Source organism: Delphinapterus leucas, chromosome 11 (genome assembly GCF_059928025.1).
Source record: "Delphinapterus leucas isolate spDelLeu-1000000601 "Yukka" chromosome 11, BTC_Dleu_Yukka2, whole genome shotgun sequence".
NCBI lineage: Eukaryota > Metazoa > Chordata > Mammalia > Artiodactyla > Monodontidae > Delphinapterus > Delphinapterus leucas.
Window position 1 is genome coordinate 3,364,825 of NC_143139.1, and position 18,806 is coordinate 3,383,630.

At 46.1% G+C, this 18,806-nt stretch overlaps 1 protein-coding gene across 4 annotated transcripts in view; it reads left to right on the forward strand.

Annotated features, from left to right (window-relative positions):
* KDM5A (lysine demethylase 5A) overlaps positions 1 to 18,806 on the forward strand; it is a 96,420-nt gene that overhangs the window by 72,254 nt on the left and 5,360 nt on the right. The window contains exon 26 of one of the 4 annotated variants that reach the window (XM_089920118.1): positions 3,719 to 11,363. The exons of 2 other annotated variants lie outside the window; for them this stretch is intronic. In XM_089920118.1, the coding sequence (XP_089776244.1) occupies positions 3,719 to 4,053 (335 nt within the window). In that variant the 3' untranslated portion in view covers positions 4,054 to 11,363. Of the gene's footprint in view, positions 1 to 594; positions 11,364 to 18,806 lie in introns of those variants that run through there. One more of the 4 variants, XM_022577252.3, reaches the window with a different exon arrangement.

Here is an 18,806-nt window from a genome sequence, read left to right on the forward strand (position 1 = left end):
TTTAATTGGCTAATTTGTAAGATTTGACCTCTGATATTTGCTGACTTTTTATAGGGAGTTGTATTTGTAACGGAAGAAGAGAAGAATAAAAAATATTAGTTTAAAAAGTGGCCTATGTGACTGCTTTTCTAAAAAGGTATTTAATGCTCTTAGTACTTTGGCTTATCTCTTTGAAATAAAGCTAATACACAGGATTGCCTTCACATTGTTGTACTCTTCTTGATTGATACTTGCATTGTCTTAGAGCCTAGAAATTGTTAATATTAGCTAAAACTACTTGGCTGCTCTATTAGAAGTTCCTTTTTTGTCAAATTTTCTCAAACGTGTTTCTGCCGCACTAGGAGCCCCAGGTATTTATGAGGTAATGGAGTACCTAAGAGGCCTAATTTTGTGGACATATTATGGAAAAAATAATTTGGGGGTATCAACTTCCCAGCTTCTTTCTTTAAAAAATAACCCCGTAAGAAGTCATTGTCTATCTCTGGGCATCCCAATTATTTGCTATCATTTAAGCCAAGAAAGCTCTTTGGTTTGCTTGTATTCCAGGCTTAATGTGTATGTAACCTAAACATTCCCTGATCTTGTCTCCAACAGGTAGACTGGGTGCAGTGTGATGGTGGCTGTGATGAGTGGTTTCACCAAGTTTGTGTGGGTGTATCTCCAGAAATGGCTGAAAATGAAGATTACATCTGTACAAACTGTGCAAAGAAGCAGGGGCCAGATAGCCCAGGTCCAGCAGCACCTCCTTCTTTCATAATGAGCTACAAGCTACCAGTGGAGGACCTTAAAGAGACCAGTTAGCAGGTGCTGGGTTAGCTTGGGACATGGGGGAAAACGGACCACACAGAGACCGTAGTCAGTAGAGTGGTTTACATCCACTCAGAATGTTGCTTCCAAAGACGAATGGCCTTCTGAGCAAGTCCTCCCAGCCGACTTCCTCTTTGCATGGACGTGGGATCTGCGTTCTCTGTCAGCACATCTGTGCCGAGGGTGTCTGCTTTGGTCCAGCAGCCAGTGTTTCAGTTCGTGTCTCCTCTGAGATTGCTTGTCACATTAAGGCCAGACATTTGAGCGCTAGGGTGGCTGGTTGGCATTAATGCGTTTGTGTGCCGGCAGGGCATGTAGGCTGCGGCTTCTGGCCAGTTGGTACTAGTTAGAGGTTTGCAGCCAGCACCACCCAGAGGTGCTGATCCCTTGGATCTCCTTAGTTAAGCCAGCGGGGGAGGAGTAGAATAGCAGTTTCCTTCCACTCTGCCCTGGCATTTGACGCCCTACACATCCAGCTAGGAGAGGGCCAGGGCTGAAGTTAGTCCTGTTAGAGGCCATGGGTAGTGGCACAGCCCGTAGACCTCAGCTCCATGTGCTTGTTTGTACCAAGAAGAAAACCCCAGTTGAGAGGCAGATCACCTCATCTTCCTAAGGAGGAGGATGGCATCTAGTTCAGAAGTCTGACTAGATTGGATTCTGGGAAGAAGAGATTTTATTTCAAGGCGAGGAGCCTTTTTTTGGCTTTGAGAAGTCTTGCTGCCTTGGGTCTGCATTTTAAAGAAGAGCAGGTACGTGGATCCAGGCTTCTGCGGTAGCAAAGAAGACAAGTCAGAATGTTTTACTGAGCCACAGCGGTGCCTGCTTTTCGGGGAACCCTTCATTCACAAGTGCACCAGGTGCCACGAGGCTTCGGGCATGGCCCCGAGCAAGACCAGCAAATAACAGCTCTTGCCTTGCAGCCCGGCCCCCGCTGGCTGTGGTTCCCAGGACTGGCCGTTTCTGACCGTGGCCCGCCGTAGATGCTGTCGCACAGCACGTGGCTTCATCAGAGGACGTGGGCTTAGAGTACCTCTGGGTGACAAAGTTGTTTAGTAAATCCATTTTTTAAAAAAAGAAAAAAGGACTTGTTTTTACTTTTTTCTAAATGTCTCTGACTACTGACTGTTCTATAAATAGATTATTTTTCCTTTTTTAATATACATATATGAATACACACACACACACACGCATGCACGCACGCACACACACACACACACACACACACACACTGTTACCAGCAGCTTATGACAGAGTTTCAGCGTCAAAAATCCATTTGGGGGCTTGCTTTCTCGTCTTGCTTTTTAATAAAGGAATCCCATTCCTTCCTTGTAGTACAAGGAGTTAGCACTTCCTTCTCCATCCTAGCCCGACCAGATCTTCCATCTTGGTTTTGTTCGAATAGGTAATTATATTTCGTTTGTGTGTTGGGACTTGTCCCTTTCTGTGGGGAAACCTGGTCATACTGTATCTGTGATGGTAGTTCTGTTTTGTACGTGGAAGTTTGGAACTACGGTGCTGTGTTCTCCTCCCTCCTGTTGTGTTCTGTGTCCTTGTGAAGGTGTTAGGTAAGCTGTATGGAAACTCTTATTAGAAGGGGACTAATTTTTTTTTTTTTAGGACAAAAAACCCCCAAAACCCACCAAACAAACTAAAAATGGTGTTTTGTCTTCACTATGCTGTGTCCCTTTATTTCGGTTTGAAGATCTGTGGTTTGACTTAAATTCATCAGTTTTCCTTTTAAAAGGGGGGAGCAGGGTGGGCCCAGAGGGCAGCTTTTAGTCTTGTCTTCCCTTTTTGCCCCGATCTCTTTTAAAGAAATGTCTTCTAGTAACTAGAAGTGAAATGTACTGTCCAGTCACAGTTTGCGTGGGTATGAGATTTAACTCAAAAGGCATCTTACTAAAAAAAGCAAAACCTTTCCTATAAAATCTAGTTTCTGGAAATGCTTTCTCTACGGTTCTACTACCTATTTTTTACTCATTTCTCCCTTAATATCATATAACGTTTTGAGTGTCTTGGCCTGTTAAGAGGTTCATAAGTGTTGGTGTGCATGGGTCTTAAAACCTCATCTCAAGTGTGTGTATGATTTAAGATTTCAATGGAAAGTACAAGGTAACTAAGTAACCAGTTTCATAAGTTATCATTTTGCCAGTCTCTCAATACATAAAGATATTACTGCTTAGTTAAGAATTTCATCTGGTTGATATTATAGAAGAAAGCACAATGTTTTTTGCCGTTCGGTCTTCTCTGTAAAAGTCTTCAAGTGCTTGTGGGTTAAAAATTGAATGCAGTCTTAAGTGATGGCTGCCTGGAATGGAATACATTTAAAAATGTCTTGTTTTTCCTTCATTCTTCAGCTATCAGTGGAGGGGCATGAGGTGCTGAGAAAGACAGCTAAGGTGCTCTGCTGCTTGGAGTGTGGTGGGTGGATAGAGGGCTGTGTAGGGAATAATTTATGTTCATAATAGGTATTTGCCTGCATATTTGACTGAGAGAAAAACGCAAGGCAGTCTCCAACCATGAATAGCTCCCTGTTTATCTTCTCCAACCATGAGTAGCTCCCTGTTTATCTTCTGACAGTTTGAAACTCAAATATATCATTTAATTGATACTGTGGGATTTTCTGTATTTATTTGAAAGTCACAGAGGATTTGGTCTGACTTTTGACCATTTAGACCAAAGGTTGAGAACAGATGAGAGACAGTTTAAAAAAAGAAAGAGAAAAGAAAAATATATAGAAATGTGTAATTTTGTAATTAGTGAACTAAGATTCATCTGTTAAAGAAATGACGATGTTTTTTTCACTTAGAGGAAAGTACTTATTTTACAACGTAACTCCATTCTGCGGTGTTGTAACATTTCATATTAAAACTTGATTTAAAATGTTTCTTTACCCTTCCTATCTCCTCAGAGTCGCAGTTCTGCACCACTTGTTCTTTAACTTATTCGTTAATTCTTTCAAAGGTATTTCTCACCACGTTCATTATAAACCATTTTGGCAAAGGTTATATAGGAAGGAAGATGAAAACTGGTAGGTCAAGAGTAGGTCCTTGGAACTGCGCAAGTGCAACGACAGCTCTCTTGTGGTCCCTCCAGCCGGGGTTGGCCTCGCTGCCTGTAGTGACCCTGCAGAGATGTGTGGAGACGCAGGGCCAGGCTCCTTCCCGAGCTGCTGCCTCCCAGCTCTTCCTGACTCACACGTGGACATCATGGAACAACAGCTACTGCAAGTCACGCTTCAGATAATTGAAACGGCAGATGTGAAACCTGGGTCGCCCGCGATGTACTTGAATAATCAAAACCCCAGCGAGGGCTGACCTGTGAGATGAGAACGATTTCACCTGTGCTTCACTTCTCTACTTTTGTCTTCGACACGTGTCCAAGAAATGTCAGCTTGTTTCTCTTAATTCTTAGATTCTGATGCAATTCAGTCGGTGTAAGAGAAACTCCCTACTTGGCAATATTTTAATTCTACAGTACATTTGTGTGAATATCAGCCAGTGCTTAAAGTAGGAGGGTGAAAGGGAAAACTGAGAAAGCCCTTCTTTCAGAGGAGGGATTATCCACTTTTTAAGGAGAAAGTGGCAATTTGAAGGGGGATTTGAAAATTGGGGGAAAATTAAGCAAAGACCCACACGTAACCAGGTTCAGTAAAGGTACACATATGAACTAGCTTCATATGTGTGTAGAAAGTTGCTTTTGCAGTACGTCCTTAAGTCTACATTTTTAAAAGCAGGCAATTGGTTTGCCTTTTACCTTTTGAAATCCCACTTTTTTGTTTGTTTTTAATTAAGGCATATCATTACTTTGGATGTGGATGTGCCATGGCATTTAGTATTTACAGCATGAGAAGGAAAGAATGGATATTAATATATTTTGGAATTCTAGTCTTCTCTTGGTCTGGATCGTATCCAGTCACCACTATGCAACGAATGATGTGCACTGGGAAAGGATGTGACGGGTTTTTAAAGATGTGTCCTGCTTATTCTTACTTTTGCAATACTCCAAGATGTCTAAACAGGAATGTCTTTTGTAAGCCTCAAGACCTATTGATTATTCTCTTACATGTTTATTTACCTGTTAGTGAGACACTTAAATATAATATGGACTCTAATTTACCAGGGATTTTGGTGGTGCCTTATGAAAAGTATAACTTGATTTCTTGTTTTTTGAGCATGTTTTGCATTTCTTTTGTTTTCTGAAAGAATGTTAGGTATAGTTATTTGCATTACATCTAAAAAATTTTTTTAAATTGTGTGTGTGCTCAGGTCCCCCCTACCCTGTCATTCACATTGGTGGCAACTCTAAGTGGTAACCAAGTAAAGGTAGATTTTGGTAATTGATCTGAGAGCCACTTTTAACCTGTTGCAGAACAGTTTCTAATGTGCATTTGCTCTCTATAAAATAAAGAACTGGCCTCAAATAACTTCACCAGTGGTGTGATTAGCCTGTTACATTGCTGAGAATAGTGTTTTCAGAAAGCGTGAAGTAGGAGAAGTGATTCCTGCAGATTTCACGTTTCTCTGTTTTCAGCAAGAGTCCAGCGATGGCCAACAGACATTTTCCCCACCGTTGATTTCTTAAGCGGTTTATCCCTTTGTAGCGAACCAGTGATAAAAGCAGGAAAGATGAAGAAATACTTCATTTTTCCTTTGGCCTCCTAGTACTTAAAACTAGCTCAAACTGCACCTTACACTTAAGAGAAGTAAATGGCCCTTTTTGCTCATTGCCAAGGTTATCAGGTCATGCAGGCGAGGGACAGATCATTGCTGAAAATGTTAAGGTTCTGCCTGCAGTGAAATTGGCCTCAAACATGAAGTGTTTGATTGTGTATATATGTGTTAGGGAGGAGAATTAGTGGGAAGAAGGAGGAAGAAAAAACTGGTTATCTGAACTTGGAAAGGAATTTTCTTGCCAACAACAACAACAAAAAAACCATGAAATTTCGTAAGATTGACAAATTCTTTTTTTTTTTTTTTTTTTTTTTGTGGTACGCGGGCCTCTCACCGCTGTGGCCTCTCCTGCCGCTCCGGATGCGCAGGCTCAGCAGCCATGGCTCACGGGCCCAGCCGCTCTGCGGCATGTGGGATCTTCCCGGACCGGGGCACGAACCCGTGTCCCCTGCATCGGCAGGCGGACTCTCAACCACTGCGCCACCAGGGAAGCCCAATTCTTTTCTTTTTAAAAGTTGTGTGGAATCCACCCAGTTTAGACCACGTATTTCTTGGGGCCTTGGCATTGTGGTTGATACCAGTACGTTGAAGATCCAGAATCTCTTCATGGGAAGCTTAGCCTTGCATTGGGAAGTCTCAGATAACACGACGAGCGAACAATACGGAAGAACACACTCGAGGACTGTATGCTGTGACAATACAATTTGGAATTTCTTGACTCTTCTCACCTATTTGCTCTTTAAAGTGTGTTTCTGCCCTGCTTTTAGTAGGCGGAAAGATGATTTAATGTTTCCATGTGACAAAGTCCCATGAAATTTCTTTACTAGGCAAGGATTTTCTCTAAGCTCGTCTGTGGAGCCAGGATGTTATCTTTGTTAATGCAAAATAAAGATGCCACAGACAGCCTTAAAGATGGTTTGGTGGTTCCAGTCGGTGAGCCTTGTAGAAAGGAACTCTGATGAGTTGCCAGGGACATAGCGGTGAGCTCAGAATCTAATGTAGTTCAAAAACAACACCCCCTCAAAACAAACAAAAACTTCAAAAGCCCAGGTGAGGACTTCAGGGTTACATAAGAAAGAATGTTGGATTTAGGAATGAACTGATGTGGGTATTAGCTCTTTGTATGACGTTCTGTTGCTTACTTCCCTTTTTGGAATCTGTTTCCTACCATGTGTGGGTTAGTTAGTTCTTGTGGATACAAAGACATTTAAGTTACAGCCCTTCTCCTTGAAGGAGGATAAGGCAGACGTTTCTAAGGATGTTTCTTAGAAAAACTTGGATGGAATTGAGAAGGGAGGATAGTAGAGAGGTTTTGGACATGTAGTCCAAATTCCCATTCCGTACTCCTGAGGAGGGAACGCGCAGGCTCTACTGAATATTCTGTTGTTAGAAAATGCAAGTCTCGGTCACTAACGTTCATATTAGAGCACACCCGTGGTCTCCACTTGGGTCTGAATTTTGCGGAGTTCATCAGGCACTTTGACGTGTGCCCCAAGACCAGTACCTTGCTGTGCTCTTCAGTAAGACGAGTGTATCAGACACGTTCCGACAGACCTAACCGTGCCCTTCCCTCCTCCTGAGTTGGTAGCTACCCGGTCTTAGTGAGAAATTCGCGCGCCCGCCCCCTGCCCGCCAAAGCATCGGCCCCTGCCCTCCTCATTCTGGGCCGCTCTTTGCTGAGGCCAGTAGGCCACCCGGGCCCTGGTGGCTTTAGTCTCCTGACTGAACCCTGCCATCCTTTCTGCTTGGCACTAAGCTTTGTGGTCGGTTGTTTCTCCTTACTCTGGCCCTGCAGGAGCTCGTCCCCGGTCGGTTCCGCCATCCGATGTCGTCGCTGCTAAATACTGCCGAGCACGCGCCCTTGATGGGTAGCTCTACAAACTGACTCAAGGAGGCCGGCTCTCAGAGCAGGTCAGCAGCCGTGAAGGTCCAGCAACCCCTTCCATTCTTTTTTTTTTTTTTTTGCGGTACGCGGGCCTCACACTGCTGTGGCCTCTCCCGCTACAGAGCACAGGCTCCGGACGCGCAGGCTCAGCGGCTATGGCTCACGGGCCCAGCCGCTCCGCGGCATGTGGGATCTTCCCGGACCGGGGCACGAACCCGTGTCCCCTGCATCGGCAGGCGGACTCCCTAACCCTTCCATTCTTAAAGACACTTCAGACCTTGGTCTCTTGTCCAGTCCCCATCCCACCACCTCTCTTCCCTCAGCAGAGGCCTCCCCTGTAACACGGAGGAAACTGAAGCCAGCAGCCGGGCTCGGCATCCACATCTGTGTCAGAACGGGTGTCTGTCCTCTGGCCAACACAGACCGTAGGCAAACGGGCGAGCCGTGAGTCCCATCCCACGTCACCTCCTCAGAGACCTCGCACCCTCCCTCAGCGCATGAGCTCAGGTCTCTCCCTCTGACGTGCTCCTGACCCTGGCTCCCTCTCCTGCTCTCTTGGTCCTTCCTTTGTAGCCAAGCCCCGTTTGTCCCCACACCTCACTTTAAGATCCCTCAATCTACGGTAACCTGGACCCTCCTTTCCACATTCCACTGAGGCTGCTCTCACGGAGGCCATAACTGACCACATGTTGCCAAGCCTAGTGGGCACTCCACTTCGTATGTGACATCTGACACTTGTCCACTCCCTTGGTGAGAGACCTCCATTGGCTTCTTGGCCACTACATTTTCCTAATTTTGCTTCTCTGCAGCTGCTCGTTCGTCTTCTTTTCTGTTTACCCTTCGAACAGTGTCCTCAGAGGCTCATCCTGTATCTCCTCCTCGGGTGCCCTCGTTCCCCGCCCCCGCCAGCTAACACTTTAATTCAGCTGTTTCCCATATCAAAATCACCTGCCCAGGCTGGCGTGCTCTGCTCTTTAATCAACTGGTAAACATTTCCACTTGTATTTGTTTTAATCACTCCAAACTCTTTGTGTCAAAACCTGAACTTACCACCTTCTCACCCCCAAACCAGTTCCTCTCTATACCCTGACCGAAAGTACAGCTAGGTGCCCAAGCCAAAATTCTGCAAGCCATCCTAAGTCCTTGCTGACCGCTCGCTTCCCGTGAGCAATGAGGTGGTCACTAAATCCTTTAGGTTCACTCCCATCTTCATTTCCGTCTCTTCCGTTCCTGTGTGATGGCATCACTTCAAGTTCTCACCACTCTCACCTGTTTTTTCGGAGTAGTCTTTAGTCTGGTCGATGTCCAGTTGATCTTCCAAATTTCTACAGAATAAACCGTCTAAAGAGCTGATATGTTCAGTGCGTTGTTCTACGGAATCTGCTCGTGTTTGTCTTTCTACATGCATCTGCTTCCACACACTCTCAGCCACTGTACTTCCGATACATGGATTTTCATTTCCTAAACACGCCAGGCTTCTGTCTCATTTTTGAGGTGCGGGCTTAAATGCCACCTCTTCAGAGGCCCCTGTCCTCTCACAACAGCTTGTTCTGCTCCTTCATGGGACTTTGCAGCATGCGGCATGATTGTTTATAAATTCCGTGAGAGCAGGGGCTTTGTTCCCTTTATGTCCATACCCAACACCTAGAACAATACCCTGTGTAGAATACACATCCAATAAATAACTTGAGAGGCTGCTGGTTTGTGCCTGTGTTCCTCGCTGTACCTTCACTCTCGCTCACCCTGTACATTATTCTGTGCCTTCGTACTTTCTCTTTCTTCAAAGTTCAGCACACCCCAAACCTCTGCTGAGAAGTCTTTTCACATCACTCCTCTCCTCCTGATCTGGTTTAGATGGCCTTTCGTGGAGCTCTGATAACATTTAGATTTACAGCTTCTCCAGGTGTGGTCCCCGGATCCGTAGCATCAGCATAACCTGGGAGTTTGTTAGAAATGCAGATTCTTGGACCTTACCCCAGACCTTCCGAGTCAGAAACTCCAGGGGCGGGGTCGACAACCTGCGTTTGAACAAGCCCTCCAGGTGACTGTGGTGCCTGCTGGCATTGGAGAACCACTCAGTCACTGCATTTGTATTTCCAGGATTAGCACAATGCCTAGAACAAGATTATTGTAAAGATCTTCCTTGCAGAGAACTGAAATCCATCCTCCTGTGGCCTTCCACGGCAATCCTGACTCTAGAGAATCTGAAAACTAGTTCAACTGCCCTTGTTTGGTAGCCTTTCAGTGTTTAAGGATAGCCATTATTTCTACTTCCCGACCTTCATCCTCAGTCTTCCCGTTTAATATTCTTTCTCATGTGCTGTGACTGAGTGCCTTCAAATTCAAACTCATTGGATTTACCTGAACAAACGCCAACGTACTTCATACCCACCTTAAGCATATATATTCAGAGCATCCTTTTAGCTTTCAAGCTACAGTTCTAAAAGTGGAGCCATATGTCTGTATAGTCACCCCAACAAGGTGGCATTGGCGATGACCATGACAAGGTTCCGTTGTAGAGTTGGGGATGGACAGTGGAAACCAAAGGTGGTCATAAGCTCTGTATATGCTCCATCTCAAAGAACCTGGCCGTGGTAACCTGCAAGTAATTTTGTAAAGTGGTTTCATATCACTGCATTGGTGGTTCTCAGCCGTGGTGGCACATTTGAATCGTCTGGAGAACTTTTAAAAACCATTCCTGCCACTCTCGCCCCAGACCAATTGAATCACAGTATCTCAGAGTAGAGCCCAAGCAAGAGTATGTTTTGGACCAGCTTTATTGAGGTATAGTACCATGAAACTGTCTTATGTACAAGTCAGGGATTTTCAGTAAATTTACAGAATTGTGTAACCGTCACTCCAGTCTAACTTTACAATGTTTCCCTCACCCCAAAAAGAAACTTCATGCCCATTCATATCACTCCCTGTTTCCACTCCCCAACCCCAGGCAGCCACGAATCTACTTACGTTTCTATAGATTTACCTTTTCTAGACCCAAGCATTAGGATTTTTTAAAAAGCTTACAGGTGATTTTAAAAATGCAGCCAGGGTTGAGAATCGCAGCACTAAATGCATGATAAGGAATCAGTGGTTTTTTCAGAACTGTGTAAGGACGGTGTTTCACACATTTTCACATTTTTGTCTCCCTCTTAGCCGGCACACGTAACCATTACTAGTATAAGATCATTAACTTGATAATGGGAGTTGATGGGCCATTCTATTATTTTCCCTTTATACCTTGTAGTATCAAATTCAAAATTGCCTCCCATGCTCTCCCCAGGCTATTTAAAAACATCTCTAGTCTGCTTTTTCCCCTTTGGTTCATGAATTAACAGCGACGGGAAGTTCTCTTAGAGCATTCTCCCTGAGATGATGATGTCTCCAAAGATGATTGCAAAGTATCTGTGTCGATCCCATGCATAAAGTTACTTTCCTTTAAGAATCCTTCACATTGGTGTTTCTTTATCAGATGTTTTGCTGTCTGACTAACTTCTCTGCCAAATATAGATTTTTTTCTTTGTAAATATGCTAATATTTCTAAAAATTGGGGGGGAAATATATTTCTTGTTTTTTAAATAAACAGTACATGCACATTTGTTTCAGAAATATTAAAAAAAAAGAAGTAAATGAAAAGTCATCCTCCACCCAAAAATGACCACATTAAGATTTAAGCAAAGTTACTTTCAGACAGCTCCCTTTGTATATTTAGGTATGCGTATCTACAGATATGTACACCTTTACATGAATGTACCGCTTTGTAACTTGCTTCCTTTACTTAATGTCAACATTTGTATATGACAATAAATATAGATTTGTATTGTTTTTAATGGCTGTATAGTTTTGCATTCAATGGAATCTTAATGATTTTTAAGAGCTATGTATATTGAGGACATTATTTCTTTGTCTTGTGTTGCAAAATTTTGACCACCTTATTAGTCTTTTAACCTTATTTATATTTTTCTTTATAGACGTTATTAAATCTCGTGCTGTAAACTTAACCTCTTTAATTTTATAATTCCTAGTTTTCCTGACATGCTTAGAATGACTTTCTACAAGATAATAAAATACCTCCACGATTTTGCTTAGTACTTTTATAGCTTTATTGTCTACACTAAATTTTTGTTCCATCTTGAATTAATCGATGTGAGGAATGACACGTTTCTTTAGATTATTCCTCTCTTGGCTACGTTTCTCAGGTGTCTACAGCATCTGCATTCACTCTTCAAAGTTTTGGGTTTTTTTGGTTTTTTTTTTTTTGCGGTAGGCGGGCCTCTCAACGTTGTGGCCCCTCCCATTGCGGAGCACAGGCTCCGGACGCGCAGGCTCAGCGGCCACGGCTCACGGGCCCAGCCGCTCCGCGGCCTGTGGGATCTTCCCGGGCCGGGGCTCGAACCCGTGTCCCCTGCATCGGCAGGCGGACTCTCAACCACTGCACCACCAGGGAAGCCCCTCTTCAAAGTATTTGAGCATCTACCTAGCATGTCTCCGCGTGTGTAAATGTGGTCATCCCCAAACTTCCACCTGCTCTGTGTGTGTGTGTGTGTTTACACTCAGCGTACCCACTGCGTTGGCTCTGTGTTGCTGTGTAACGATATTACCACAAACGTCTCAGCATAAAACAGCACAGTTATTACCGCACAGTTTCTGTGGGTCGGGAGTCAGGGCTGGGCTCTGACCTCTGCTTCGGGGTCTCCCGGGCTGTCGTCAAGGTGCTGTTGGATGTTGGCTGGGGAGGGATCGCTTCCAAGCCCACGTGGTTGTTATCACGTTTAGCTCCTTGTAGGCTGTCGGACTGAGGGCCTCCGTGTCTCGTGGGCTGCATCCTCAGCTCCTGGGCTCATGCGCTTCCCCAACGGGGCCACTTGTTTCCTCAATGCCAGCAAGGCAGGGGGTGACCAGCAAAATAGACGTCACAATCGTGTATAACACGGTCACATACACGCGATCACGTACGGCCTGTCACCTGTGCCACATTCTCCTGGTTCGAAGTCACAGGCCCTGCCCACACTTCAGGGGAGGAGGTCCCAGAAGCCGTGAACCCCAGGAGGCAGGGGTCCCCAGGATCTGTCTCCCTACCTCACACAGTCCCTGTGAGCCAGACGCTGCGTCAGATTCACACTGCAGTGCCCGAGAAAGGAAGCGCAACGAAGCTCACTCTGTTCACGTTAGATTGAAAAGGAAAAGTACGATGGCTTTGTTTCTCTCACGTTCATGAGAAGAAAAGCAGTAACTTTTTTCACTAGCAGTAACTTTTTTCACTTGGGCTGAACGTTTATACGACCGCCGCAATTTGGGATAATTATAACTGCTCTTTGGCATTCACTAGAACAAACATTTTCTCTTCTTAGAGAAACAGAAACCTCCAAATCTCATCAAGTCTGTTTCTAGTGTTCTGAGTTCCCTGATCTTACTGGTAGTTCTCTTCTGAACACACTCCAAATTGTTCATATCTCTTTTAATGTCTATGCGAAGCGTTCTTTTAATCTTGAAGTCACAATTCTGGATGAAGGAATCAGATTTCCTTGAATTTCTTAATTCATAAGACTCACAGTGTGCGTAATTAAGAGGCTTTGCAAATTTGTTTCCTCTCTGTACGTTTTTCTTTTTTTCTTCTGTAGCCTCATGCTTTTGGAGGCTGTCAGCAAAAATTCTTCTATTTTCCATTCCTGAGCTCCATTCACAGATACGGAAATGGGAGGATTCCCTCATCACAGAAATGACTCTTCTTATCTTTCCCGTTCATCCTGAGAGTTCCTGTTTTTTAGTTCCTAGGGATGGGTAAGGCAGCTTAGTAAATTGATTTCTTGGTATGTGGTAAGAAAGGATAAGGCGAGAGAGGAGACTGGAAGCAGAATTCAGTTTGAACGTATCTCATCACAGGTTTGTAAACTAATAAGTAATAATTCCTTTCCGAGGTAATAAGGTAACAAGACTGTCATCTCTGCTACTGACAGGCAGTTGCTATACATTCACTTGACTACGGCAACTTTTCCCCTCAGCAGAGAGTGGGGTCAGGGCTAGCTGTGTGTGTTTGCTTTGCATTTCTTCTCTTTTTTAATTTAATATTTATTTATGTATTTGGCTGTGCCGGGTCTTAGTTGCGGCACGTGGGATCTTCGTTGACACGTGTGAGACCTTCATTGAGGTGTGCGGGATCTTTTAGTTGCAGCATGCAGGACCTTAGTTGTGGCATGCGGGATCTAGTTCCCTGACCAGGGATCGAACCCTGCGTCCCCTGCATTGGAAAGCAGATTCTTAACCACTGGACCACCAGGGAAGTCCCCTACTGCTCTAGGTTCTATGGATATCTAACTATCTATCTATCTATCTACCTGTCTATCTGGATCTAGATAGATCTACTAAATCATGTCTTAGTATTATATAGTCTTAAGATTTCCAGGCATCCTCATATAAGTTTTTCCATGCTTCTGCTGCCAGTAGGATAGGATTGGGTTAGCCAAAAAGTTTGTTTGGGTTTTCCATAAGATGGAACGGAAAAACCCAAATGAACTTGGTGGCCAACCCAGTATCTAAATTATTCCTCAAAGATGGCTAATCTTTGTGTGAAAAATGTGTCTGGGAAATATTATGTGTGAATAGCTAAGTTCTCTCTCTTTCTATGATTTTTCTGATTTATGAGTTGGCTGCCGTCGTGCAGGGGTATCGAGGCTATGGAGACAGTGAGTGGACGGGTGGGGGGAGAAGCAGGTGGTGTTCTGAGTTTACACAAAACCCCCAGCTTCCAAGGTATTTCTTTTCTAAGCTGTATTTTTCCAAAGCTGTATCTGCACTCTCTCTGGTTTGCAGAGAGGGGAGGAAAGAGGGAAAATTTGTTTTAATCTAAAGAAGAGGGATCTGATAAGGATCTGATAACTAAGGTCTAGATGAAGGGAACCCTAGATAAAAAGTAGTGTTAAAATATTTTGATGGGGTTGGGGGGGACTTCCCTGGTGGCGCAGTGGTTAAGAATCCACCTGCCAATGCAGGGGACACGGGTTCGAGCCCTGGTCCGGGAAGATCCCACATGCCGCGGAGCAACTAAGCCCGTGCACCACAACTACTGAGCCTGTGCTCTAGAGCTCGCGAGCCACAACTACTGAGCCCGCATGCTGCAACTACTGAAGCCCACTCGCCTAGAGCCCATGCTCTGCAACAAGTGAAGCCACCACAATGAGAAGTCCATGCACCACAGCGAAGAGCGGCCCCCGCTCACCAACTAGAGAAAGCCCGCGCGCAGCAACGAAGACCCAACGCAGCCAAAAACAAGAACATTTTGATGGGGTTAGAGAAGAAGGTGGAATGAAATGTGAAAAATTCTGGGCCCATGTAACAGAAATTGAGGTACAGAATGCTTTCTCTTTTCTCCTCTTTTTTCAAGTCATTCCTTTCCAAGTGACCGACAGGCAGTGCCTTGATGGTTACTAAAAGCAGCTGAGGCTCAATCCCCATCAGCCACAGGCTCTGGTCCAAAGAGCAGACTGTGAGAACAAGGTGGCAGGAGGGGCAGAGCCGAGTCCTTAGCCCGGCTCTGGGGCAGAATAAGGGGGCTGTGAAAACCAGAGTGGAGAGCCCACAGGGTGAAACTCCTTCCAGGAGGCCTGCCCCAGGGAGACAGAAAGGAAACCCACAGCTGTCATGGGGGAAGCATCCCATGGGTACCAAGGAAGGGTGGGAAAAGAATGAGTAGTGAATGACCCACGTTCAAATGGTACAAGGGGAATTCTCACTCTGTTGCCTCGTTAAAGTACCAGCGTCGCTCACAGAGCAGGAAGCCAGCACGATTCTTCTTGAATTCATGTTTTAAAAATGCCCTCAGCCTGAAATTACTACACAAGATGGTGTTTTTGTGAACTCGGGAAGCTGCGTGCAGGGCTAGATCTAGGTTTTCTAGGACCTGAAGTTTAGTCAATTGTGGAGGCCCTCCTTATGCAAAATGGTGCATAATTAAGAATTCAAAATTAGCCACGGGATTGGAAGGCACCCTATGCAAGGGAGGGGCCGTGAAGCTCAAGCTTTATTAACTTGACTAACTTCCGTTAACGGCATATCTGCCTCTGCTGGGTGAAGCAGGAGGGTCTGCGCGAGACCTGAGCTCAAATCCTAACTGTGTATCTTAGTAGGTTTGGAATCTTGGGCAATTTGGTTCTCCTTTCGGAAGTTCGGTTTCTTACCTATAAATCAGGGATGACGCCAGTCCTCCTGGGTTGTCAATAAAGACTAAGGAAAAAGTATGTTGAAGTGCCCAGCAGTGACCATCACTGCAATATGGATGGCTTTCTATGGTGCGGCGTTTCGGTGGGTATAGCTGTTGATGAAGAGGTGGATGCCAATTACTGTAGTCATTATCTACGGCGCTAGTTCTTGGAGACTGAGAAAAATATCTTGAGTTCATTCAAATGTTCCAAGTACCTGCTGAGTGGCCTGAGTGCTCTGAGACTTTTCTGTGTCCGGGAGGGCGCAGTGTACTGTCTTACAGAAGCTCATTCTAGTGGTGCTAGGTCTGGACTTTACTCCCTGCTCCTCAAAACTGGGCCAGTGATAACTGTTGGAATGACTGGAGTTACTGGGAGACAGACTTTGGGCAGGTCAGGGAGACGCAGAATGAGCAGACCGTCTCTTTTCTATCACAGCCTGAGCTCAGCTGTGGAAGATTCAGAGCTGAAGGGAAACCAAGAGATGACCCAGTCTCACTCTCTTATCCCACGTGTGAAAAACGGGGGGCCTGAAGGGTGGAGTGGATGGCCCAAGGTTGTCAGATCCAGGACTGAAGGGTGGCTTCTGCCTCTAGGATATCCACTGTTTTCATCACACCGAAACGTGCTCTTGCCTCATTTTCCATGTATGCCCTTTATTTCTGCCTTTCCCCCCACATTGGTCGCCTTGCAGAGCTCACTGCCCTGTTCCAATAGTCACTTCTTCAGGCTTCTGCCTGGTAGTCCGCTGGTGTGTACAGAGGGTTCCTCAATTGCTGAAATCGTCATCGCTGGAAACCAAGAACTGAGTCAGCAACTCAGAGCCACCGCTGGAGCGAACACAGCCCAGCGCGTCAGCGGGACACGGCTTGGGGGAGTCAGGAGGACGTCCTGGATGCTGCAGCCTGACGGGGATGTTTAGCGCCTGGAGAGCGTCCAGAGAAGAGAGAAGGGAACAGTGGGTGGGGTAAGAAATAAGGCCTCTTAGGAAAGATGAAAGGGTTTGTGATTATTTATCTTGGAGAGGAAAAAGCTGAGAATGGGTTTCAAAAAGAGTTTGAAATATAAGACCAGCTGTAGTACATCTTCCCTGAGGACAGAATGAGAAATAGGGAACAGCAGTCAGAGGATTTAGGCTACAGAGATTTCTGACTTTAGTTCCAACTCCACGCCCAGTGGAGTCAACCAAGGAGCCTTGAAAAACCTCAGTGTCCAAGCTACACCTCAGGCTCTGGCTCCCAATCTTAAGGGTTGGGAGCCAGGCAGCAGTCACTTTTTCATGCTTCGCCGGTGATTACAGCGGGCAGCCACGGCTGCGAACATAGGCTAAGGGTGACGGTAAAACTCCTAACTGCTAAGGATCATGTGATTTGAGAGGGGGACATGGAGTGGGGTGTGTGATCTGACCTTCCTCCTTGCAAATGACATCAGCGGATAATAGACTCTTAGCTCTGTGGGTGTTTAGGACAGCGTCTGAGAGCCAGGTTTCGACGTGGGAACTTCTTTAGTTGCAGTAGCTCCAACCCTGGTTGTGCATTAACAGCACCTCGTGGGGCTTGGAAAGTACGAGGGATCTGGACCCCAACCTGGAGATACTGGCTCAAAAGCTCTTAGGCTGGGCCCAGGCTATAAACTATACATAAGTTATGGACAATATGTATATGTAGCCAGCTAGCTAGACAGCTGTGTATAGGTAGTTACACTCAGCTCTCTATAAATTCTACAGCTCTACAGTGATTTTGCTGCAGTCCGTGCTGGGAATCACTTTCCAGGGAAGGATCATGTGCTCCTGGGTTAGCTGTCCCTTCCGTCGGCAGGCGCTCTGTGAAAGGCACTGCACGTGTGATAGCATGAGCTGCATGATGCCTGGGGAGAAGTGCATGCTCACCCCCGCCTCCCCCTTCCTCAGTTTTCACATGCATATCCCACCCCGGGGTGGGAGCCTGACATGGATCAGTCAGCAGGTGTGTGTCCAGCACCATGGTGTTCCTTGGAATAGAGAAAACTAAGCTTTCTCCCTTAAGGAGTCCACAAACTCCCACAATGGAACCAGTTAGAGAGCAACACAGGAAGGACTAAGGGCTGAATTAAATGCACAGAAGGTTGGCTGAGAGGGAGGGCAGCTGAGAGCTGCGTGGAGGGTGTGGGGTGTGAGCTGGGTCTTGAAGCGCCAGGAGGGGGTTGGAGGAGGGAGGCCCATGAGACAGGAGCAAACGGGGTACGTCGAGGAAAAGAGTTTTACTAGAGGGGGAACTGGGGTAGGTGGGACCAGATTACCACGTGCGTGGCCATCAGCCATGACGTAAGGACCCTTAACAAAGCAGGTGACCCCTGGAGCAGGTGGGATGCTAGTGAAAAGGGGCGTCAGCAACGCCAAGGAGGCTGTCCTGTTACTGTCCTTCCCTCCTAGTTGATACAAGGCCACTAAAACCATGCTCCACCAGACTACCCATCAGTGCTCTGCCATTTCCGATCCCGAAAAGCTTACATTTTAATCTTGTGGAAGAATCAACAGGAAAATGGCCCAGTGACGTCCATCTACTCTAAAAAAATTTTTTTAATGGAGGGTGTAGCAGTGTTACCGATCAGCGCGCGTTCTTGGCCTTCCCCAGTCAATAGAAATTGACAAGAGGCCAGACAAGCAATCAGGCAAGGCTTTCCTGGGGCCCCTGCTGCCGTAGTGAGAGTCAGGACAACAGGTTCCCTTGCTCACTCCCTGGGGGGTGTAGGGGCGAGGCGAGCTGGTTCCTTATATGGGGTGAGGGCAGGGGTGTGTCCAGGGGTCGGGCTGGACGGGCGGCTTAGGTGTTTTGCCCACCCCTTTCTGGTGTTGAGAGCAGGGGGCATGCCCAGTACCCTGCTTTTGCTCCCGGTCCTTCAGAAGTGGCAGTTGGGTTTTTTTGGTCTTTTTGTATCGTGTTGTCCATAATTTGCCCCAGCTCTGCAGGCACGCAGGTATTTTTAGTCCCTCATAGTTTCTTTGTTGCTGGAGGAGACTCTGTCCAGGTGCAAGCACCGCAGCAGAGGGTCCCAGGTGCCAGGTGCCAGCCTGTCTCAGCAGCAGGCAATAAGAGTGAAGAAGGATGACACTGGGCTTAGTCTGAAGGCTGGAGGATACAGGAAGAGAGAAGAGAAGGCCTGTGGCCAAGGCCTTGAGCAGAAACGTGGGATCCCCCTCCCCCACGAGTCACCACCTCCCACCCGCTCAGCTCAGCCCTCTAAGTGCATGGCCACTGTGGCTGAGGGAAG